We start from the raw sequence: 25935 nt of genomic DNA, 5'->3' as shown, positions 1-25935 counted from the left end.
AATCTAGACTATGAGCAACAGGTAAATTATAAGAATACAAGTAAAATGGCCCTAATGGAACACCGTTTTGAAAATGGCAATTATGTGCATTATAAATTGGATCTTGAATTCAGTCCAAAGTAATATAATATTGGTTTTTCATATACATTTCACATTGCAGTACTGGAAGTCAGCAGTTTGAGCAATGCATTGATTGAATATGAAAATAAAGTCATGAATAGCATAATAATAATCTGTTAATAGCCTTGATCTGTTCATGGCATACTGTGGTCATATTCTTATGCAAATGTACTAAGACAGAGCTCATAGACAAAGCAAACGATGAGTACTCAGAGTGATCATCTCCATTCTACAGGAGATCACAATCCTAAAAACAATATTCACTGTTAGTTTCACTTCAGCATCTCAGAAGCTGCAGGTTCATGATGCAGTCAGAATAGTATACTTAGAAGTATATATGAGCAGCAGTGTAGCATAGTGGTAAGGTTTCTGTTTCAATTCCCTGCTAGAGCACTGCTTATGTAGCCTTGGGCGTGGTACGTATCCCAAAATTGCCTCAGTAAACATCCAGCTGTATAAATGGACAACTATAACCAATTTAAGTCACTCTGGAAAAGAGCATCTGCTAAATGACAATAATGTAATGTAATGCAAGGAGAACACCACCTTTGAATTAAATTATGTACAATGGCATTGGCATTGTCCCAATTTCCTGTCACAGTGGTTCAGTTCATGAGAACATATCATTGTCAAAAACCAAAAGCAAAATGTGACAGAGTGCTCAAACATTACTCAAGATGAAAGATTGAATAACTGACAGAATGAATTACTTATTTTTGCCCACTGTGAAGAGCCTTCACCATCTCTTCCTTGGACTAAATGCTAATTGTCGGTTGTGTGTCAATCATTTGTAATTATGTGCACATGTTGGCAATTTGTTTGGGGAGCCAGCCTGTTGGATAATGAGCCACACCTTATTAATCTCTACAAGTGGTTTGAGAGTGGAATTCACACTCCCCGCAAAAGGAGTGACCCATGATGAGCACGAAAAGAACAAAAGGGACCACGACAGAATAAACCAAAGACAAGGAGGTAGAACCTGCAAATCTGAGATGGAAAGTATTGAAATGTGGAAACTGGCACCTGCAAAGCTGGAGGGAAAACTCCTTAAATTAGTAAGGTGTGGCTCGTTATCCAATCAGCTGGCTCCCCAAAGAAATTGCCAACATGTGCACATAATTACAAATGGTTGACACAATTGACAATTTACAATTAGCATTTAGTCCAAGGAAGAGGTTGTGAAGGCTCTTCACATTTCCTTCCCCCTCTCCCAGTCTCATGAAAGGTGAGACAGCCAGAACAGGCTCCAGTGAAATGTCCCTGGACTGTCCATACACAAAAACAGGCAATGGTAGAGCCAGAGTCCCCACACACAACCCAGGACAACCAGATACAGGACCCCCCCGTACATCTGGGCAAAACAGCTGACCCCAAGGCTCTGTTCAGCCTCCTGGGGCTCCCCAGCTGTTCTCCCACCAAGGGCTATAGGGTGGCCTCTCACCGGTCACTGGGAGTCTCCTCTCTGGTCCCCCAAACTGTTCTGCTGCACCTGACACCAGCTCTCCCTCCTGGCCTCGCCAGTTCCCAGGGATTCCCGAGCTGCTCCCTCTTCCAGGGCCTCCAGGCCAGCAAAGTCACAGTCCCTCTCAGGTCCTCCTTCTTGGTTCTTGTGGCTACTACCTCCTTGTCTTTGGTTTCTTTTGTCGTATTCCCTTTTGTTCCTTGCTCATCGTGGATCACTCCTTTGTTGCAGGGACTGTGAATCCCACTCTGACACCACTTGTAGAGAAGCTGGCCAACACTTCTCATAAATGAGCCAAAAGAACAAAAGGCTAACAATTTATTTTTAAAATCCAAACAGAAAAAGAAACCAGCCTATGCAAGCCCACAGCCAGGACAAAGTGACCCTCCCTTGCTCCCCAGCCACACCTGTATTTAATCACCTTTCAATTAGTCAGGTATGACTTGTTACCCAATAGGCTGGCTCCCCAAACAAATTGCCAACATGTGCACATAATTACAAATGATTTACACACAATCGACAACGTACAATTTGCATTTAGTCCAAGGAAGAGGTGGCGAAGGCTCTCCTTCACACCCCCTTCAGAGGATTTTATTCTCGTGCTATAATAATTAATTACTCCTGAGCATAAGGTTGCATTGCCATTCAGTTATTTTACATCTTTTTTTTTTTGTCAGCACAGTGTAGCATGAATTCATTTCACATGTCTGGGCCATTTGCTGATCTTAGAGAAACAGTGGATTTGAAGGAAGGATTATACATGCTTTTCTCATCACCTCTTTATTAATTTCATAGGGACATCAGTTTAAGCCAGGCACCATTGTGCTGAAGTAAGGCACACTTCTTAAATAGATCCTGTTAAATGCAGACACCATAAGTGACCCGTGAGTCTCACCACCCAACCACTGAATGAGGTGGGACTAGGTTATACACTCTTCATCTAGCACTGGGATTGCACTTTAACAGTTCCACTGACCCTCTCTGACCCCTTGACCAAGATGATGATATTACCACACACAGAGACGGCAGACCAGACCCAACCCACATCAGAACTCTGGAACAATTTTCTGTAATCAATTGGAAAGGCTGAACAAGGACACAAGGCAATAACAGGTGAAAGCACACAGCTTTTGTTTACTTAAATTCATCTGCATTTGGTCATTCACTCTTTTAGCTACCTTTTTTCAGATATTATTTCAGTCAATACCTTTGGATAACTTACACCCAGGGAAGACTTGTGAAGGTGCTGCAGGTCAGGGACAATTTCTTATTTCTGACACAAATCCCTGATTTGTGATCACTGATTGCATTTTCACGTAACTTACAATTTGTGAGAGACATTTTAAGAGTACAGTTTTTTGTAAAACCAAAACATACATCATAAACTGCAACAGTAGGTAGTTGCAAGCTAACCAGTTATTTGGATGATGTAGCTATGTAGCTAGATAGGTAGACTAGCTGAAGAAGTTACATTGCCAGCTAGTGCTCCACAGTTTCACTGGATGTAGATATAAGAAACTCATAGCTGACTTTCACATAGCTAGTTATAACTACTGTGTGAAACATTTGAGGTATAAGTCAACAGTTTGCTACTTCACTAAATGCTTGCTACAAGGATGTTTCTAGCTGTTGAAAAGATCAAGTTTGCCTAGGGCTTGTCTTTTTTTGAAAGGAGATCAGCATCGGTAGGTTGGGGAGGTTATATCTACCTTTATAATAAATAAATATCACACCTTCTGACAATGCAAGTCAAGTTCCGTTCTGTTACACAGTCTGTTGTTTTGATATAAACAGCTCCTTTTTCAGGGCAAAAATATCCAGGGCTAGGCTTAAAATATTCGGGGCTATAGCCCGGAATGATCAGACCTAACGATGCCACTGGCTTGCTATATGTTAGTTTGCATGACTTAGCTTGCTAGTATAAGTAGGCAGGTAGCCAGCTACAATTCCCTGTACAGTAGCTATGGATAAGCCAGGCTATCATAGTCAGGACTTCCTTAGGCAGTAATATTGCTGTAGAGTTGCAGTTAGACCAAATAATAACATAGCAAATAGTACCTAGACAAAGATGGTCTAAGTCTTGGTTGCATAATAGCTAACTAAGCAAATGACATAGTACTAACCTTATCTAATACTAAGCAAGAAAAAAATCATGATGCTGTTGTTGCTGTTACTGTTTTGTTGTCATCAGCACTGTTTATCTTTTATTTTATTTAATGTATTTAGCAGTGGCTGAAGGAAATTTGCATGGTTACATAATGTAAAAGTGCAGTTTTATATTAAGGTTATACTTTTTTTGGTCTACAAAATATATTAAAAAAATCAACCATTAAATGTATTCTAAATAGTTCATGTATGTATTTTAAAGGGGCAGAACCTATTGATTGGATTCCACTAAAATCATCAGAAATGTTTGATTTCTACTGTTTAATTGCCTTTTATAGTTTTAGTGAAGTGGATAGAACAATAGTTGTGCTCCTTGTCCAGGACTTTATGGACTCATGCATGGATTACAGCAATTATCTGCTTACTCAAATGTCAGTCATTTTTTGCTTAGTTGACAACAGACTTTTTATGTGGTGGGTGATTTGAGTGGTGTTGTGCAGCTGCACATATGGAAATTTTAGGTGTTCCTGTGAACTGTTTGTAGTACTGTAGATGTAAAAGTGTTACATCTAAACCAGAATCTCTTTTCTGACCATACTGCTGAATACATTATCGGTCTGTTCAACTGTGAATAATTATAAACATGGTAGGTTTTATAGTAACCTATTCATGCCCTCACTCACCATTGGAAACATCAAAACATCACTGTCCATTAACATTACAGTTCTTTATTCAAATCCCTAAGTTTTATACCTATTAACATAATGTGCTAACCACTGTGCTTTAGAGGTAGATGTGTAATCTGATAATCTGTATGTGTAAGAGCTCACTTTGTTATTCGTTACAGTGCAGAACACATTGCTGTTAGGTATAGAATCATATTATTCCAGTTACCCCACATTATAACTGATAAACTCATTGGCTTACGCTATAGATTTTAGGATCCCGACAGTGGGCTGTATGATATTAATCATGTCTTGGTACAATACAAGGTGTTGTATATCACAATTAGCTGGGATTGTTTAGGAATTTGTCTTATTGTCAATGTTTGTTTCTGTCTATCCTTTTGTCCTTTACTGAACAAACTAAATAGACTCATCTGTTTATTAAAAAATAAATATAATATGCTGGTGAACATATTTTATCTGTGTTTACAGGAAAATTACAAGAATGGTACCTACAGTCAAATATTAAACTAAGTAAACATAAAAATACACATTTCAATACTTTCCATCTCAGATTTGATAAAAAAACAGTTCACCTAATTTGTATACCTTAACAGCATGCCACCCCTTCGACACTAGGTGAGAGCTTGAATATCAGTCATTTTCCTCACGCATCAGAGAATGTAAGTTAAAGTTAGGTATGAACTGTAAATAGAAAAATTCTAATTTATTTCAACACTTTACACCACAGTTTTGATGAGATTGTTTAGACATAATTTATGTACCTTAACAGGATCACCATCTCATAAGCCCCAGACAAAGGCCTGGAAAAGGATTTTCTTTCATGTCGGATAGGGATGGGGCTGAAATGTTTTGTATTCCTGAAAATTCAATATACTTTGAGCTTGGGTTGTAAAGCTTTTTTTTTCCTGAGTGAGCGCCAATTTGAAATTTGGCATAATGATTTGTTGAATGATCTTGACTATGCTTGTGAATTTCTGAAACGATTCGTTCATGTTTTTATGGGATTCCAAAACACATACTGAGCTATAAAGTCATGTGTAACTCCATACTGAAGTCCTCCAAAAATAGTGTCAGATTCAGGTTGATGGGCCCTTCTCAATTGTTTCTGATTAATGTTCAATAAGGGACACCAATAAAAATGTTTAATTTACCCATATTTTTTTCAGTTATGGCAACTGGTTTGTATAAACTATATACCAGATATTACATTAATATTTCTTTTGGATTGTGAACTGTAAGCATTCAAGGTGAGGAGAAAAGTACAGCAGCGAACTACAATTCCCAGTCAAATTAATGTTAGTATAATGTCCAAGATGGAGCAGAAATGTAGTTCAGCACCATTAATATTTCAACACATAAAACATAAAAAGTGCTATAAAAGCCAGGACAAGCACTCAACTAAGACAGCCGAGTCCAATGCTAAGGTAGCATCTAACTACCTACACACTTATGCTAGAACAGTAAATTCACGCTTTATTCAGTAATGCCCAGGGCCCATAATGCAGAATCCAGGAATATCCAGCTATATTACTACTCAAACCAACAAACTTGCCACCTGAAAATCTAAACAGCTTTTGCACAATTATACTACAAGAAAACAACTAGGTGTGTAGATGCCAGCATATCCTTGGGGTTATCAAGTGTACCTCCCTTCACTGATGTTTCCTTTATCTAGGCCCACAACACCTTGGAAAAGCTCAACAGTTAGTTCTGGCATCCCAGAACCACCCGCCACCATACCCACTCTCGCCACCTATTCTACCCAACTACCCTACTAAGCAGCTATGTGATGGAAAACTGACGACTGATTACCTCTACAAATCACTCACCACGTACTCATTTCTGAGCAACCACACTGAAATACTCACCGCTAAAAGAGCATGTTAATTTCCCCACTACTGATGCACTCCAACACGCAAACACTAGGGTCCTTACCATCGTCCTTTCACTTATCCTAAATATTCTATTCTAGTCCTGTTTCACTATCCTAAATACTCACTACTAATGAAGCACACTAACTTCACAAGCAACACAAAAACAATAGCGTCCTTACACTTATCCTACCATCAAAAAAATCGCAGTTCTACTGACGTTCCTCACATCAAATTGGAGAATGAATTTATTGCATGCTATACTCTTTCTTTCCAACCCCAGCTGACACTATTCCTTCTGCCCCCAAATTCCCAGCTCTCTCAAGAATGTCTTAGTTGATTGCTCTACAAAATCATATCTGAATTGAACACACTAAGATATTGTAATTCCAGTTTATTGGCATTAATGGTGTCAAAGGGTACTGAACACAAAAATGAGGGCTTCATCCACATTAATTGATTTCAAATTTGTTAATTGTGTCTACTCATTTTAATTTGAAAACCATTTTAACAATGCAAAACAATTTACACACTACCAAAACAAGAACCAACATTTTTGTTTTTGAGACAGGTGAAGGCACTTCCTTCAAAATTGATTTTTTTTTTTTTTATTATTATTATTATCATTCACCAATACATTGCATTCCAATGAAAAGACTCACAACTGCCTAGAATGATTTGATTCTTAAAACTATGAATCAAATTCATTATCACATAAAGAAAAATATCACAGGGGTTGCAAACAATTAGTGATTTTCGCCAATGATTTAGTGACTTAGGACACAATTGGTGTTAAAAAGTGGATCACCTCAATAGCAGCAGTTTTAGTTTTTTTGCAATACATTTTATTGCCTTGAATGAAAATCTTCATACTGACCTGAAGAGAGCTGTTCATAAGTGGTGCACTCACAATTTAAGTGAACTCAAACTCTATTGCCAAAGAATGAGAGAAAATTGCAAAATCTAGGTGTGAGAAGTTGGTGGAGACTTATGCAAACAGACTCACCACAGTTATCAAAGCAAAAAGTGCTTCCACCAAGTTGTAATGTAGGTTAACTATAATTTTTGATTCAATTGTCCAAATAAAACTTTCATTTACAAGTGTAACAGATACCTTACATAGTAGTGGTAAGTAGCAGGATTTATAATGTTGCCGGTCCAATTTGGGCCACTGCTGTTGTAAGCCTGGCCTTGGACAAGGTAGCTGCATAACACAGAATTTCCTCAGTATATATCAAGCTGTATAAAAGGATTAAATTTAAGAATTGTAAGCTCACTGTAAGTTACTTTGGATAAGAGCATCTGCTAAGCAACTAAATATAAATGTAATGTAAATGAATGGGTGCAACCATCTGAATAGATACCTCATCATTCCATTCTTCTACGTCCTCTGTCCATGATTCTCTCAACAACTTCTAGAATCCTCTTGACTGTGGAATATAGTTTCTCAGTTGGACCTCTTTGATTGGTCTTAAGATTATGGCAAGACTCAAGAAGGCATTTTTATCATCACTAACTTTTTTCTCGTTGTTTTTTTACCATATTTATTATCATCTAGTCGCTTTTGTGAACTGCATTTTTTCTCAGTATATTTTATGTGCAAGACTCGATGGTAATACCAGATCAGACAGATGCATAGCGAAATCAAAAAATGACACACTTGCTTCTCATGTATCATAACATACCTCCCTGCATACACATTTGGTAGCATTCTGATTATTTCTCCTACCTATCTGATACTAATTTCTTGACAAATTCATGTTGCTGTAATTGATTATTTTAAAGATCTGGCTCATAAGTTAAACTCAGCTCATATGTAGCACCCTCCCTCTCTCCAACCCTTCCATCTTTACCTTTGCTAATATTTATCTCAGTGTCACTGGCATTCTGTACATTATTTAAAATTCAAGATTTCACACCTGCAAATATGTGACAGTGTCGAGAAAACTGTCTCCATTTCAGTAATCACAGAATCATCAGATATATTCCTAACCGAGCAACAATGTAACAGCAAAAAATGGGTTTCAAGAATATATCACATTAATTTAACACAAAATGCATATTCATATAGTAAGGCCAAGCTAAGAAAAATATTTTGTCTTTGTCTAATCACTACCTATGTGTGAAAGTGATCTAATCAAATTTAATTTCAAGCCTTGAAATGTAAAAAAATTCAAATATAGTTATTTACTCCTTTTTTGGAAAATGCACATCTCTCAAATCTAGTGGTCACACAGTAAAACAAAAAACCCTACTGTATGGCATATTAGCATAAAACTGGGCATCAAAACCTTTACCCATGCAATCAAATAGTTTCAGCTCAGTAAATCCCCAATAATACTTTGAAACTAACAGGCACAGGCACTTCCATTTAAATAATTACCACATACACCATTTAACTCAGCATCATAGGTGGATAACTGCTGAATGCTGATCAGACTTAACCCCCAGAAAAGAGGGCATAAACCATGTAGTATTTGGGTGGGATGATAAAAAGTGTACAATTAATAAAACTGCCAACAATGTAATAAGGCATTAGTGAACATTTAATCTCCTGCATAATCAATTTGTGTTAAACATTAATTGCAATTGTCTAAAATAGGGAGTATTACAAAAGGGGAATGCTTACGCCAGTACAAACAATGACCTCTACCTCAGGGTCCCACAGACACATTTTGGAAGGTACTTTTTGTTCAAAGAAAGTGTAATAATTTTAAAAAAGGTATAGTAATTAATTTATTTCTGATTGGTTTTGAACACATTTCTGAAGAGTGCACACTTCAGTGTATATATATATGCATAAATTAACCAAAACCGCTATTACAAAGTAAAAATTGATGAACGCTTACAAAAATGTTTCCACAAACCCTTTATAAAGTACAACCTGAGAATATAAACATGCAGCTAATAATCAGAAATTTATCATAAGTAACCCATAACATTCATAAGATAGAGTGAAAAGAAAAAAAAAATTTAAGCAAAACTCTTTTAAAATGCAACATCATGTGTGTTTTACTGTGGAACTTGTCGATCTCACCAGTCACTCCGTTTATTCAGGAGAGTGTTTAAAAACAAAAAACAGTATTTCTAAAGTACTTCAAAATACACACACACACACACGTGTGTGTATATATAGTGTAATATATGTAGTGTAATAAAGTGTCTGTGCGTCCCGTACTGTGACATGCTCAGTACTGGAAGGTACCTATGCTGCCTTTGCCATTCCTCTTGAACTGATTGCCCTGGATGGACACAAACATCTCCAGTGAGAACAGGTTTTCATCCTCTCTGGTGACCCCTAGATCCTTCACATGCAACCTTCTGCCACCAACATCTTTTTGCAACCGCCTCTTTTTGGCAGATGTAGCCAGCAGGTCCTTCTCGCCGCCATCAGTGACCTCTAGGGGAACAGCATTATGTGTAGGAGTAAGAATTTTCTCTGTGGGACACTCCTCCAATACAATGGAGGGGACCATGCCTTCTTTGCCCTCTTCATTCTTCTCATCACTTTCATATCCTTCTTTTTCCACATCTTTGTTGCCCTCTATCTCATCTGAAATGTAACATTTCACACATTTCACTCAGTGAATTTCACTCTTCATAGGAGACACTATTTTGAAAATTCTTTCCCTGTCTTTAACTTCCAGTACTCAGGGTTCAGACACATTTTTGCCAATATGTTTCATGACTGACATTAACTTCAGAAGGCAGCATCAGAGAGGAACTATCTTTGGAATACAAGATTTTGTAACTAAAAAGATTTTAAACCAACTATGCCTCCTATTTACCATTAACCTAACTGAGCATTAACAGAAGATAACCTTCCCTGTTTGAATCCCCCAAAAACAATCCACGCACTCAGGTCGGAGTCTGACGTTACCCCACACAGAGAACAACATAACGTCAAGTGACGTGACTGATCTGCCTGAACATTAAAGCACTGTTTAATTCTAGCTAATTTTATCTTTGAGGAAACAACAATTTAACATAAAAAAAATATAGCAAATGCGGGAGTGAAAACTATGAGAAGCTTAAAATGCTTATGAAAACAAAGAACCATATAATGTAACACATGCGCTACATAGCATAAAATAAGTTACGTGCAAAAGGGTTAACCAATATAGATTTTTCTCAGTCAGTCTTAACTGAACCACATATACTCTATTATACAGGTATTTGTGAAACAAATTTCCATGACTTTTCCAAAACTTTCCGGTTTTATTTATTTTTCAAAAACTTCTCCGGGCCTGGAAATTGCTTTTTTCAAATTCCATGATTTTTCCAGGTTTTTCATGATCACTGTGTACTGTATGACAACTGCACTTGTCATAAAGAAAAATGGATTGAACTTTATTCTTGTCACTCTTTCCTCTTATGCTGATAATAACAAAGTAATAGATTACTTGGACTGAAAGTAATTTCTACAAGAACTAGCATGGGGGCCTCCGTGCATCAGTCAAGAAAGAGAAAAGACTGCCAAAATACTGTACATCCCATTGTGTCCCTGCTGACTCCCTTGAAGACCTCTGCTTAAAGTGACTCCCTACTCCCTAACCACAGTCTCTAACCACATACAGAACTGAAAGCGCAGACCTCTCCAGCCCTTTGACCCACAGAGATTTGCACTGCAGCCGACCTGCACCTATAGCTTCAGAAACTGTAAAGCCGTAAAAATCACTGCAGTAAAATAAAACTAACATTACTTTAGCTCTTTTTTAGATTCATTTATTTTACTAAACATGGTCATTTGCTTATGACTTTGTCTGCAATCAAAATAAGTCAATTCTGCTTTTTTTCCAAAATGCTTAACTGCAATATAGCTAGCCATCCAGTTAATAGTATTGCTGAAACAATGCCTGATAAAGCAACATACCGAGATATATCTAATTTTATCAGCAAGAATAATAAAATAGATGTGGGCTTAAAAGCAAATAACCAGAAAAGGCAATACTTATCTTTTTGTTAGGGAGCACTCTTATCCAGATGAACGTATATAGCTTACAACTTTTACATTATCCATTTGTTCAGGTTAAGTTTTTTGCCCAAGAGAGCAACTGTGTGTCCCACTAAGGAATCAAACAGGCAACCTTTAGGTTACAAGCACTGTTTCTTATTACTGTATCACAGTGCTGCACATCTGGCAGGGTTTTAACAGAGTGTATGGGCCAATATAGTGGAAGTTCTCTAAAACATCTGTATTGGTCTTTAAAAAAAGCATACTGGTTGCCCTCTGGCTGGAATATCAACAACACGGAATACTTTTATAGACTGAATTAAAACTAATCAAATCTAAAATTAAAATCTAAAATGTATCTTTGAGGGATACAAGGTTTGCAATACAGTGTTTACTTATATTTCACCATGTTACATCTCTTGTTTTGCTGTTGCCCATTTTAAAATAAGTGACTTTTAATTTGTTTAAAATCAGCAGCTCATACAAGTAGAAGCTTGTTTAGCTTGTTTAGGTCTGTCCACTGCTTACACCACAAGCTTAAACCACAAGAAAAAGAGCAAACAAGCCAAACACAAGGGGATGCCTGACCACAATCAGAGGAAGACAGTAAAATGAAAATGCTGAACATGTCATGGAAGGTAGAAGTTTAGCCCGCTGGCTATGTAGGACAGATTTAACATTTTTGGCCCATTAGATTAGTGATTAGGATGTACATTTCAACATTATTTGTAATAATAAACTACAATCTGCTATACATTTTCTTATTTGTCACAATGACCACTGGCTTTGGTTTTTTCAGTCCAAGTTTACAGAATATGGTAAATAACGGTAAATATTAGGTGAACAACCACTGAATTAAAAAAAAAAAACTAATTTGTCAAAAAAATTCCAGTTTTAATCCACATACAGCTGCTTTCATTTTCTCAATGTCATGCTAGCATTGAAGCTCAGTGCTCAGTAAAAAAGTAAAAAAAAAAAAAAAGTGATATGTCACTTGATATGCTGGCATGCATTATTTTCCTGACAGCTGTTTCCATTTACCAGTACATTGGGAGAAACATTAGATACAAGGTTGATGATCAAACAGAGCTGGACCAATAAAAAGCTGACATTCGACACTGATGACTACAGTTGTGTAATTCAGTCATCTTGCAAAATTTTGAATAATGGACTGAAATGTCTCATAATGGAGTACTCTGAACCAAATTAATGAATAAATGAAAATACTGGACTAACACACCCTTTCTGGTGGCTACTCTCCCATTCACCTGATAGGTTTTTCTTTCAAAGAAACAAAGGCAGTGTGGCAGTCAGAATCTGTTCAGTTAGAATCTGGCAAGGCAAGGGAGAAGGCTCTCCTTTGTTATTTTAAGCCACACATATTCTGGGACTAATTTAGGAAATGAACGTTGAGTGTTTTGATTCGAGGTCGTCCTTGGCTGAAAGTCATGCGCTTTTCCCTTTAATATACTTTCTACTGAAACTGGAGAAATGAAGAAAAGAAATGTTAATTATATTGAAAATGGAGGGGGAAGTTGGGTCATTAAAGACAGGCCTTCTGTCCCTCCAGGGGTTTTATACTAAAATGTGTTCTCATGAAAACATTTTCAAAGACATATTTAGAAAAAATGGAACACATTTTGTCCATATATTAATATTGCCATTCAGTTTCCCGAGACTTATCTCTGTCTTTTCATCTGTCTTCACTTATTCATCAACCAGTCTATCTCTGACAGATACACATACCAGTGCATCAATAAAAAAAAATAATTCAAAAAGTCTGTATCTATTGGTTGGCTGGTCTCTAGGTGTCCATCTGCCCATCAGTCAAGCTATCTATTCAACTCAAATTAACAGAATCAAATCATACTCTATATACATGTGCAAATACCTGCAGTGTGTGACTTTACAGTCTTCCTCTGCTGCGGTTTATCCGCTGGTTTCACAAGGATCACCCCGTAGCCCTCATTGTTGTGGATCACATTGTTAATCATGGTGATTTGGGGTATAGTGTCCAGTTCATCTGCAAAGTCCTAGAATGAGACAGAAGGAGGGAAAATAAAACAAACGCAGTATAGTCAGCTGTCACACAGTTGTGCTGAGGCTCCACCAAAAAGAATCCTTCAGGAACAGTGGGAGAGGACTTTGCACAGTGTGAAGGCAGAGATAAAGACAAACGCTGCTATGCTGAACCTCAGGGAAGGAGATAAGACAACCAGACTCACCTGAAGGTAATTAAAAAAAAAAAAAAAACTCCAATCTTTTTTGTTGTTTTTCCTAACAGCTTTTTACATCTCTCTCCAAAAAAATTCAATTTGGGCTCAGAGAAGATAATGAGAGACTCTACAGCTGGAATTAAATTGAATGTGGAAAAAGGACAGAAATGCTCCATTGCAGAGACAAACAAATATAACAAAAACTACAAAGAGCTGGACCACCAGCCTCAGTTCAGCTGATGATACATGCAAGGGGTAGCCAAATTCAGTTTCTGGACCTTATTTTTTAATGGTATTCACATTCATTTTTATGCATAGTAAACATAACAATGCAAGGTTTCATGAGAAATAATTATCTCCATGAATTTTTTTCAGACCACGGACAAGGCAATTACCTTTGAGCTGAAAGAGGTACTGCAGGGGAGAAGCATAACTTGTAATCCTTTGTAAAGGACTTATGTCAATGTCAGAGCCATAAATTTGTAAAGAAAATATTGGAAAAGTATAATTATCAGGCAAAAGTCCTGAAAGTGAAAGAAAATGTACTTGCCAACACAGAGAAACAAGTTCCAACAAAAACCTTTCCAATATACCACACATATATGTGCCAGTCTATTGATGCCAAATCAAATGTGATTATTTCTAGCAATCAACATAGTCAGCTTTTCTATAAATACGTTGAGTTGAACCAAAGTAATAACAAGTAATGGCGAGTCTTTCGCTTTGTAAAACATGGATAAATTGACATTCAGGCAAGTGGGTCTAGTTGTCTTTTGCTTCGTTTGTTCTTCATGATGATCTTTTGGAATCTTAGCACGGACTGCGGAATGAGCCATTTTTCCATCTGCATTTCTTTGGAGCATTCAAAACAGTGCATCCACTTGTAGAAAGCGATTGTTTCTTGCCATGTGAACTGACACACAGTAACTTAAACCATACATTTCTCCCAAAATATTTTATGAGGTTGGTGCTTCAGTATTTGACAGTTGACAGAAGATTGAAGATTCTTTCTGTTGAGATTCTAAACATTTTTTCCCAATTACACACTCAGTCAAACTGGTATTAGATGTCAGTGAGGCTCAAATTGATGCTTATGAGGAGACTGCCTAATTATTACTTGTGGAACATCTAAATGCCATAAAAAAATAATAAAATAATTATATATAATAATAATATAATAATCCTGTGGTAGCACTTTCAAACAAATTAACTAACTTCATGCCAGTCTGTAGAAATATGGCATACAAATTAATACACTTGCATGGTTTTCCACCCCTACAGTGAACCAGCTCTTTCTCCAACCTTGATCAGAATCCCCTCTTTACAGTGATGAATGCCATTTCCAATCAGACTGCAGATGCTGCCAGGATAGATCTCCACCCCAGCCCCCTGAAAGACAGCAATTCCTCATCAGAACATAGACAGGAATGACATTTAACACCCCCAATCCACCACATAAAACAGATCTTGCATGAGAGGCTCATTTGGATCTGAACCCTGATGGATCAATACCAAATTAATGCATCTGACTTAAAAGTACCACAAACTACATGGATAAAATTCTGTAAAGTGAAAGAACTTGGGGGTGGAATCCTCACCTTTGACCCATAGAGATCACACATGTTCATTGAGAGTTGAGCTGAGGTACGCACAATCACACCAGTCGTCTCACACTGCAGGACACAGTTCTCCATCTCCAGTTTCCCCTGACGGACACCTTAGAGGACAGAAAAGGGAGGAAAAGAGGACAAGAAAATAGGTCAGTTAATACACACAGGCAGCTAGTGTGGAAACAAACATTCCTCTGCAAGGAAGGCATTCCTACCTCCAAGTGTCAGACATGCTCAGCTTGCATATGCCCCAGCCAATTGATTATGCATTTGGATCAATTTCTTCACATAACCACCAGAAGTATCCATGTGTTTAACATATTCAGAAACTCCTTTAGAATAGTGGTTTCCCAGCCAGGGGGAGAAAAGATGCCTTCAGGGGATACTCTGAATGATCTTTCCATGACACATTGTATTTGATACTTAATTATAAATAATAAATCACAGTATGCCATAAATCACAGTATGCCATTCAAAGTTGAAGAAATATTAAAGAAATACTTCCAAGACTTTAAAGGAAGATCAAAATTAGGGCTGTCAACGTTAACGCGTTAATGCTCATTCACGATTAATCTGGAAACTTTAATGCGTTAATGTTTTAACGCAAATGAATCATATTATCAAGTTTGACCGCAACTTCTTTCCGTAATTCCAGCACGGATATTTACCTGGCTGAATTATTGAAAGGCGTGGCAAACGCAGTGCTGAACGGCAAATTTCATTACAAAAAATTACATCCTTATAAGCATTCTTATAATTCATGAAAAAAAAAACTGCCAAATGGGTCAGGAACAACTCTCAACAGGGCTTGACATTGATGGTGACCCAGTTGCCTGGAAAATTCCTGGAAATAGAATCACAGTACAGAACAGAAATGGTATTAAATGCACTGCAAGAATGTCTGTACTTACAAAAGATGCCCTCGATGGCATCATGCTGAATGAACTTCAGGTTGGACATCTTGATGTTGGCTCCAGTTGACTCTATGAAGGTGTCTCCTTTGTTTTTCTTCTCAATCACCACTTCGTCAGGCAAGCCAAACCCTTCAAAGAGCAGCATAATACATACTAACTAGGGTTCAACTAACATGACCTACTACTGTCTAACATTGTGGTTTTGTGGTACAGTACAACAAGATTTGTCAAACGGTTTGGTCGTTAGTGACCAGCTCTTGACAGATGAACTTGAAACAGTTATTTGGAATGCACAGTGGAGCTCCACATCTGTTGCTGAGTCCTACACATTGCCAGAAGAAGCAGAGGCAGGACGGTGATCAATAAGGTCACAAGGCCACCTCCCTCATGCTGCTACATTTGTTAGAAAGATGCCACTTGGTTCTTTATATTTATACAATAGCCAACACCAGTGCTGGCGTTTTTTGAATGTAGTGTGGTGGCGAATTAGCAGACTCCTTCCTCCTATTGTGAAAGCTTAATTTCAAGTTAGTGAATCTATTCATTTGTATAGCGAACACGAGCATTTATAGTGTTCTGATGCATAACTTTATGCAGCCTTATTAAGCTTCTTTAAATATCAAAGGGGCTTTTGCAGTGGATGAATTCTATTATGGTAATCCAGTGCTGGTCTAATTGAGTTTCTCGTTGTCTAGCATCATGCAGTACTAGCCACCATGTTATTTTCCTCACCTCCTTATCTGAGCTTTCAGGGTTTCCCTGCACTGCAGGAGGCACAGAGAAGGGCTGCACTTAAAAGCCTTTCCAATCTTTGGAGCTCTGACTATCTGACTTTGCAGGTCTCCCATTTGCATAAATAGACTGCTTCCATCTTTGCCCTGCTTCCTCCTCACGTCTTTTATGCATTAATATGCCCATTCATTATTAAACACTTTTTGCACCATCAATCACGATTTACTTCCACATCTCTTGTTCATCTCACTTTACCACTTCATGTTAATTTCATGAACACTTATTGGATATTTTACCTTGAGAAAATTAAGATAATATCAAATGAAACTTTAATACATGATGCATAAATATGATACATAAAATTAATTTAATACATAAAACTGACTGATCCATCATCTGCAAAGAAAGGCTTCAACTACACTGTGCTAAAACTCTTTTCAAACACACGTAGGCCTGCTTTAGGATGGTCAAGGTAGAAAATCTTACCATTTTCTATACTGTTGATTTTCTTCTCACTCATCTATGCCTCCTCCAGTCTGATCATGAGATCAGTGCATTGCATGATGGTTGAATTTTTGGATAGGTTCAGGAATTTGGTTATTATTTGGGGAAGAAGTTGGGTCAAATAATTTTTGTTTACCTATATTAACAAGACTCCTTGTATTCATAAAGTAGCACAGGGGGCGTCAGTGTAGCATAGCGGTTAAGGAGCAGGACTCACAGCCAAAAGGTTGCCAGTTTGATTTCCCCACTGGGGCACTACTGTTGTACCCTTGGGCAAGGTACTTAACCCACATTTGCCTCAGTAAATATCCAGCTGTATAAATGGATAACATTGTAACTGATGTAAGTACCTCTGGGTAAGAGCGTCTGCTAAATGCCATTGATGTAATGTAATGCAATCTCTGTGATCAATATCATCATAGTTCCTTATAGGGTTATAGGGTCGTAGTTCCTTGTAGGGTTAATATCTGTTGACAGTTTTTTATTAAAACTATTTTTGTTATTTATAAGGACCATGACAGTATCAATTTCCCTAACAAGTCACTATGTATTTAACTGGATTACATTTAAGGTTTGGCTCTGCTTATTTTTAAACTGACCCCTTCTCAAATTTTTAGTTTTAAAAATTCTTCTGCACCAAACTGTAGGCTTAATATTAAGGTTAGTGTTAGGATTAGGATTTGATGGTGATTATTTTTTAAACCCCTGTTTTCTCTTTCATTTAGGGTTTACTCAAGTTCATTTTCCTTTATTTCTAACAGAGATTTGCATTTGCCTCACTACTGTAGTTTAAAATCGTTCCTATGCCTGACAGTTTCCAGGAGTGGGGATGGAGACTCCATAAAGGCATTACAGTAACCATACATGATGAAGGGAGTGAATGGAATAGACAATGCTGTTTGTTTACCTTCAATCTCAACGGAGTCAGGAATGCTTATAGAGCCGGTCACATGGTAGATGCCAGGGCATATAATCACCGTGTCTCCCTCATAGCACGCATTCACAGCCAGCAGGAGATCACTGTGAAACTGGGGGGAGGTGCTTATTAGACACAGGCATTAAGACACACTGCTTCAAAGGGTCTGAGTGGGAACTACAAGCATATGAACAGGTGAGTCCAAATGCACACTCCAGGACTGTAGTGTTGACACACAGCAATATAAAAAAGCCAAGTCTAATCAAACTTTGCAAGTAAGACTGTGCGAACATGTGTCTTTCGGTTTAACTAAAGGCATTCATTTTTAAGGATTCTGTTATTCTATATTGTTGTTTGTATTGTTATTTGTTAATAAAAAACATTTTCCAAAAGGTTTGGTGCGTTTTATGCATGTTTGTAATCCCAAGGGGTTTGGTTGAATGAGGTCCTATCTATGCACTTTTTGTGACACAATAACAGCTTGTGACAATTTTTCTTATCATGGATAAATTATAGACCTACATAAATGCTCATAATAAAAGGCTCCGAATCTGAGACAACACCTGACAAAGTGCTGTGAAACAGAAGCGCAGAAACAGCATAGTAGCTCCAACAAATGTAAGATTTGAGATTCATATTTATAAGATTTATATTTATTTTTAATTTCTTTATTGTCATTTCTCAGTAATCACATACATTGAAATGAAATTTGTCCTCTGCATTTAATGTCTTGTCACATTATAGCATCTAAAACATCTTGGCAGCGTATCACTTCCAAGAAATGCCAAAATATTATGGTACTACTCCTAGATAAACAGAAAACTGTTATCAATTTTACATACTGACCTGTTAAACCACCTATATTTATTTTTGAATTAATGACGAAGCCTCTCTCCATCTAACCTTCATCCAGAAATTATTTCACTCTGGATTGACAGCTGCAAAAAAAATACAATCTCCAATTCCGAGTGACATCTGAACTTATGTGGCCAAACCACTTCAAAAGTAGGGAAATCAAATGCTCTGTAGTCTGCCTACCATCATTCAAGCATGGGACATGGCATAACAAAAACTGTCAAATGTATACTGTCCATAAATAACCCATCACCCCTCCCACTTTTGTGCAACCCTATGACCAAACAGTCATTTCTGTGCCATAATTCTTACTACCACGCTATATATGTATTGTGTGCATCTATGTGTAAGGCAAACTCTCAGTTTGCTTGTGAATGGGCCTAGTTCCTTGTTCTCTTTTATTTCACATCAGTATTTGTTACCCCATTTTTGTAAAATAAAATTAAGTAAATAACCACAAAAAACAGCTTATTTAACTTGTACACTAGAAATAGGATCTTCACAGTCCATTAACAATTAGTCCAAAACTCACAACCACCACCACCACCACTTAAACTCATTAATTCAGATAATGCAACTGCCAATGGCCATCAATTCAAATGGGTTTAGACACAGTATTATTCTGAAACATACAGCATTAAAATGGAGTACTGCTCTATTCTCTTTCTCTTCTGATACTTTATCCTAGACAGACGCAGCAACAGACTACCCTCTCAACCTGGAGACTATTCTGAAGTGCTCTGAAAATCCCTTGAACTCAGAGGACAGGAGACATACCTGCAGCTCAACCTCCTCCTTTGAGAAATCCGGACACAACTTGTCAATCATCAGGGTCTGCAGCTGGCTCACAGTCATGGACGCAGACACCACATGTACGACCCTGGCCCCAGAAGTGCGAGGACCCTTTCCCTTGCACGACTGATGGCCCGCGTACACCCTGTAGCCCAGCACATGCCTGGAAAAACAGGCTGCTGTATTGTGAGTTCCCACAAGCTTATAAACACAAGATTTACATCCACACACAGACACGCCTTATGACAGCATGGTGCGAGCATGCACAATTCAAGGAATGCATTTTAGAGGTTAGAAATCAAACATTAATTTGCCCCCATAAAGGCTGTGTGGGACCTCACCACCACTCTCCCTTGCCAGAGTTTTATTAACCTTCTATCAACCCCTGGGGACAGAGCTCTAGAATGTTAACCCCTTTATAGAAATGTTCCACGTTCACTCTACTATCCCCTGGGGGTGCCCCACCTGAGCAATGGGTTCTCAATGATCCTGAGCTTGCGCTTCAGAGCCTCTATCTCCTCGAACATCCTAAGCCCCTCCACCATGGAGACGTTGTCCAACTCTGACTCTGAGTCACTGTTGATGTCATTGCGGAGGCTGGAGAACTCCTGGTACTTCTCTGAGCAGCGCTCCAGAAGGGAATAGTACTCAGCCACAAGTCCTGCGGGTACTCTGTCCTCTAGGATGTCATAGTGCCTGAGGTCACAGGTCAAACAGAGAGCAACCATATCAGCATTTTATGGACATAAGAGCAGTGCACTGTTGCATATTTCCTTTTTTAGAGAAAACACTGGTGCACAGGAGATGGCTTTCGCTCTCCTGTAGCATGCATTTAAAAACAGAGGGAGACCACTTCAAGTTTTACAACCACAATTTACCCCTCAAAAAGACACATGTGCCCAATGAGACTTAGGAGGACCATAATGAGAACACATAAAACATTGCAATGTAAGTGATTTATTATAAACTGCAAGATACTCATCAGAGTATCAGAATTTGCATTTCTTTCTCTCACTATAGCCAAGATGAAATGGCTGTAAAATGCATCAATTGCTCATTCTTCAATGACAGTAGAAAGATAAACAGTGACCACATTTATCAGATATATACCTATGCTCAGTTGCAACTTCAGAAACATCTGGGAGTGGTCAAGTCTAAGGCATCCAGCAAATTATACTGAGCATACAGTACAATCATTTTAATACTTAAACTCATGGTTTCTGGAAAAGATTAATGTATGGCTGGATGAGCTTTGACAGTGGCTACAAATGGTTGCTCCTTGGGACCACAGTTATAAAACCATGGTGATAAAATGGCCTCTCAGCTCCAGTCTTTTTATTAACCCACCCACTCACCCACATTTTTGACTGCACATGGGACTGTTCTTCTCTCCACTGAAATAACTTGCTGTAAAAATGTCTCTGTTATAACTGGAGTAATAATGAGGCATCACACTCAATCATCTAGCATATACTGCCATCTAGTGGAGCAGCATGAAAGCCTTCCTTTGAAAGGCAGCAGTGGCACAGAAAAATAGGTTCATTTGTCCCTTGCACACCCCTCTTTTTCCACTTACAGCCTGAGGCGAGGTTCCACACATCTAACAAAGTAGTCAAAGTCATCATCTTCATCTTCCTCGTCCCACTTTCTCCAGATGTGCTTGTAGAAAAACCTTGGAGTCAAAGGAAAATATCAATGAATAAAGACTTCTGGAAGCCGTTCATCTGGAATCTTGCTCATAGATCTCACTCTAAAGAGCAGCCCTCACAAGTGTTTGAACCCACCATTTGTTATTGGGCTCTCTTTGTGAAAAATGGCTCATGTTTTACTGGCTTTACTGCATTGCTCAGCTGTTTGCTTTGAAATGCCTCCAAGGCCAAGCAGACAAGGGCCCTGTTTGGCATGTTCTGCTAAAAATACAACGGCTTGCAAATTGTAAATGTTAATCACTTATAGGCAACAAGTCAGACAAATCCTCTCATCAAAAGTCCCCCTTTTTTTAGAACAAGCTGTTCACCTCCGATAAGATGCCTTTTTCATGCCCCTCTTCTCTGGCAACATATCTTACTCAAGCCCTGCTGCGCTCATTAGTATGACTGCATACTAATATTTATATTACAAAACCAGTTCATTACTCTTTTCTTTGCACTCTGGAGGGCAACACACAAGGAAGTGAACAAAACACCAGTAGTCTGCCTGTAGTACTTTGTCATCTCAGATAAGAAAACTGCAATTAAAAATGCAACAAATATTTACATTGCTGTGAGCTCAGCTTACCTTAGGTGCTCCACTGCCAATGCAGTTTGATCGAAGTCCCCAGACTCATCGTAAACCACGTGGAGTTCTTGTAGTGGCACTTTATGTTCAGTGGCCTCCAAGAGATCCTTCATGGCTTCCTCAGTCAGCTCACAGCCCTTCCTCTCACACTGCAGGGGGAGCACCAGCCCCACTTTGGCCTTCAGCCCTGCATAGTCCACATCCACCACCTGCAATAATTAGCTGAGCTGAAACGCCCTCCAGTCTTCCAGCGCATGCATTCAGCCATTTGTGATCTTATCTAGTCACTTAACTGCACTATACCTCAGCCTTTAACTTTGTAATCTTATATAATGAAAATGAAATTCTGCCTAGGAAACATTTAATATGAGATTCCATAGAACACTCATAGGCTTACCTCCACCAGCACATCAAAAACATCAGTACACCACAAAGCCTGCCAATCACAAGGCTCCACAACCTTCTCCAGGTAGTCAGCTGTGAAGGCCCTCACCTCTGATGTCTTGCAGTCTCCTATCAGAATCAAAAATATGTACCAAAGTCAGCAAAAGAGACTAACTTCATACTCATTAAAGTTATTTGTAATTCACTCAAGAAGAAGGGGACAGCTACCTAGCATGTAATCCTGATAGACCTTAAACCTCTCATAATACAACAGTTGAGTGGTCTGGAAGATATTAGGAAGAACCACATTTCCAACATGATCTACACTCAGCAGACGTGTGCCAGGTTTGTCACTGTTGCAGTAATCTGTTCCACTGTCATCGTTATCATCCTCTTCATTCTGAAATAGACCTTGGGCACAAAACGACAACATAAAAACTCACAGCCAACATGTTGATGAAATTTACAATACCGTACAATAACTTTCTTATAAAAATGCAGTCATGTGCTTAAGTCTATTTTTTAAATGCAAGTACACAAGCTGTCAAGATACCCATCTCTGTCAGATTTTGTTGCTTAACTAGGAAACATTACTTGAAGTCTTAAGATGATACTGACTAACAAAGCTCATATGGGGGCCCCACTCACAAAGCCTTTTATCATTTAATTTGAATCTTTCTTCATTACACATCAACATTATGTAAACACTTTGCAGCGCCCCGGTTGTTGCTCTCCTTATTCCAACACAATCTTTTGTATGCGTATGTTATTGTCACCGCATTTACGTGAAGACTTTCACATAAAACCAATTTTACATTAGTTAAATATCTTTTCAACAAGGCATCTAGAAATGGAACACAACTTTTCCTTCAGTGCTTCTGAGTATGTGTACCATAAGTTTTTGATTTTTCAACCAAACATCGAGAACTCCTACCTTAAACACCTACGATGTGTAACGTACGTAACGAATAATACATAATTACTTATTGCCCGAGGTGTACCTGTCACGGTTAATATAATTTCAAGCATGAAAATGGAGCAATCGCCCGCCCCACCCATGACTGAGACACATGAATACGACCTTTCATTTTCAAATGAAGCGCTACTCAAAGGCCATTAAGAAATCGTTTCAGGCAGCAGAAACCCGTGATTTCATCAGCTGAAAACAGTTACTAGGAATGTACTGCTTTTTGTAAATTGGACGATTCGTGGCGTTGCGTACTTGCCACTTAACTCGCAAGCTATTGTCTGCTCCCTGGCAAAGATGGTAACCTATACAGTACTCAACTTCCACCTTCCTAAAAGCACGCAAAACATTACCACACCAACACAGTCAAGCGAACTACCTGTGTCGCTAAAATATTTATTGTTTCGCAGTCTTTGCTAAAAAACGAAGCTACCGTTAGTTAGACCAGCTAAGTTGTTTTACAGCTCATCTGCTAGTTACCAAGATAGTAGTTATATTAGCAACTACGTTAACATCAGCTATCTCACCGCCGTGTGCTGGTTAACCGTAGCTAGTGGAAAGCGAAATTACAACTTCAGACATTGACATTTGGCATAAAACTTCTACAGCTAGACAGCTACCTTGTGGCACTCGAAGAAAATCAAGTTGTTTTTCGTGAATCCCAACGGTTGCTGTATCCATTTCAGAGTCAAATACGGACTCTTTCAGCGAAATTGCACCTCCTTCGACGTTGTGGTTGTTGACATGTTCACTCTCCTGATCTCTCAAATCGAGTTGGTTCGTATCAGCCAGAGAAACATGTTGAGAAATTGTGCAACGCTCTGATGCAGACATGTGAAAACTCAGAGGTATTTTTCAAAATGCAACAGAAAATTAGCCAGATGAAAGTCTGACAGAAGCTTGCCAATACACGAGTACGCTATTGCTCCTCCTGCTTGCAATTTCAAAATTTCCCCGGTCAATACCAGCTCCGCCAATGAGGAAATGCGCAAATCACATTTCCGGCTTACGTATGTGCCGCCATTGTGGCTCTGCTAAATGTCTGGCCAAGTCCAGTTCCCGGAGGTAACACATTCTTTCAAACTTTTTCTAATTTAAACTGAAAAAGATTACTTTGCAAATCATTCGAAATTGCATTTAATTAGATACATGAATCATGAAGTAGCCAATACAACACAAGCGAAAAACTATACAGAGTCACAATGTTAGAAGTAGCCTACTGCATGAGAAAGTTCCAAAGGTTGGCCAGGCAAAGTACAAACTAGCAGGTAAAGCTAACAAGTGCGTTAAACCATTACTTTTTATTCTATAGATTAGATTCCAGCACTTCAGAAACATTTAAGATATTGCCCATGAAACTGAGAGGCCAGTTGAAATAGAGCTAATTACCTTAATTTGGGGACAGATTTATAAGGGTCTGCACGAAACCATCTGGAACAGGCAAAGAAAGAACGGATTTGTCAGAGAAGAGGTAATTTTGTGATCAATTTAAATCCCATCTACAATCCCATATCATTTTCATACTTTTAAGTGCGGCAATAAAATTGTTTGTTTTAACCAGTAGGTGTCAGTAAAGAGCCAATTCCAGTTAGTATTATTTTCAGTCAACTGCAAACTACCTTAACATACCATTTTGAAAGGACTTTCTAGGGACTCAACTTATTATTTACAGAATGATAAAAATGTGAAAATCAGCAAAGTTGTTTTAAAAGTATGTTTGGATTGCACAAGGATTCTTTCCAAGAAATTCCAGAGCCAACAGCTCTGAATAACTACAAGCATATAATTAGTGAATCACTTTCCAGTCACACAGACAATTTAATGGAGTGTCAAGATTTATATTTAGATTTATATTAAGAAGGAAGATGAATGAGAAATATTCCTTCTCTGTTTGTCTTGTAAGTATTATATTCATGCAAACTAAAAGCCATTGAATCCTTTATGAAACAGTACATTGTTTATTCACAGTATGTTGAAATGCTTTGCTTTAGATTTTGCATCAAGGCATGAAGGCCAACCTAGTGTGGGTAAGCTTGATAGAAGATGATTGTAATAGCTTGGCAGGATGCCCAAAGCATTAGAGATGGCAGGCATAGCTAGATGAACTAAACTGATTTACACCATTCTCCACTTGGTTGAAGTACTACACTGCATAAGTAGCAGGGTTGCAGATGAAAGAGGAGAGATGTGCTGATCTTAGTCAGCCCCATGGAGTGCACATGGAGTAGGAGAACAGTGTGAGTTGGAAGGGGAGTAGTTGGCTGGTTTCATTCAGCACTCCGTTTGTCCCAGAATGTCCTTTTACACTACTTTACAAAAGTAGCTACATTGTACTTTACTCTCTGCCTTACCACTTTCAGACCAATGGTAGCATCCCTGGCAGCAATGTATGAACACATTACCCTTGATAGTTAGTCTGCCACAGTGGTCACTATTGCAATGTATCAAGAGTCTGGGTTGATCCTTCACTTAATTGTAGTTGCAACAAACAACTGAATCCATCCTGAATACATTATAGTGGAAAACAATAATGTTAATTTAAACCTCCCTTTTCTCAGACTAACCA

At 38.3% G+C, this 25935-nt stretch overlaps 1 protein-coding gene across 1 annotated transcript; it reads right to left on the bottom strand.

Moving 5' to 3' along the window:
• Positions 1 to 9427: 9427 nt before the first annotated feature.
• Positions 9428 to 24263, bottom strand: shcbp1 (SHC SH2-domain binding protein 1). Its single transcript, XM_036535808.1, has 13 exons — positions 23990 to 24263; positions 22631 to 22813; positions 22416 to 22531; positions 22019 to 22227; positions 21318 to 21413; positions 20207 to 20437; positions 19727 to 19904; positions 18086 to 18206; positions 15940 to 16071; positions 15017 to 15135; positions 14721 to 14807; positions 13094 to 13235; positions 9428 to 9780 (listed from the first exon to the last, which is right to left on the bottom strand). Exons 1-13 carry the CDS (start codon positions 24201 to 24203, stop codon positions 9437 to 9439), a joined length of 2172 nt encoding a protein of 723 aa, XP_036391701.1. The 5' UTR covers positions 24204 to 24263; the 3' UTR covers positions 9428 to 9436.
• Between the last annotated feature and the right edge of the window lie 1672 nt (positions 24264 to 25935).

This window comes from Megalops cyprinoides, chromosome 8 (genome assembly GCF_013368585.1).
Source record: "Megalops cyprinoides isolate fMegCyp1 chromosome 8, fMegCyp1.pri, whole genome shotgun sequence".
NCBI classification, from domain to species: domain Eukaryota; kingdom Metazoa; phylum Chordata; class Actinopteri; order Elopiformes; family Megalopidae; genus Megalops; species Megalops cyprinoides.
Note: the sequence above shows the minus strand (reverse complement) of the source record. Positions and strands in the feature narration are given on the sequence as shown.

Bases quoted from the DNA above. Each gene is read 5' to 3' on its own strand.
- shcbp1 (XM_036535808.1), bottom strand. From the start codon at position 24,203: ATGTCTGCATCAGAGCGTTGCACAATTTCTCAACATGTTTCTCTGGCT. The intron at 21,414-22,018 runs GTAAGCTGAGCT...TTTGACTCCAAG, and splicing joins TTGGCAGTGGAGCACCTAAG to GTTTTTCTACAAGCACATCT. The intron at 20,438-21,317 runs GTAAGTGGAAAA...CTGTGACCTCAG, and splicing joins GTGGAACCTCGCCTCAGGCT to GCACTATGACATCCTAGAGG.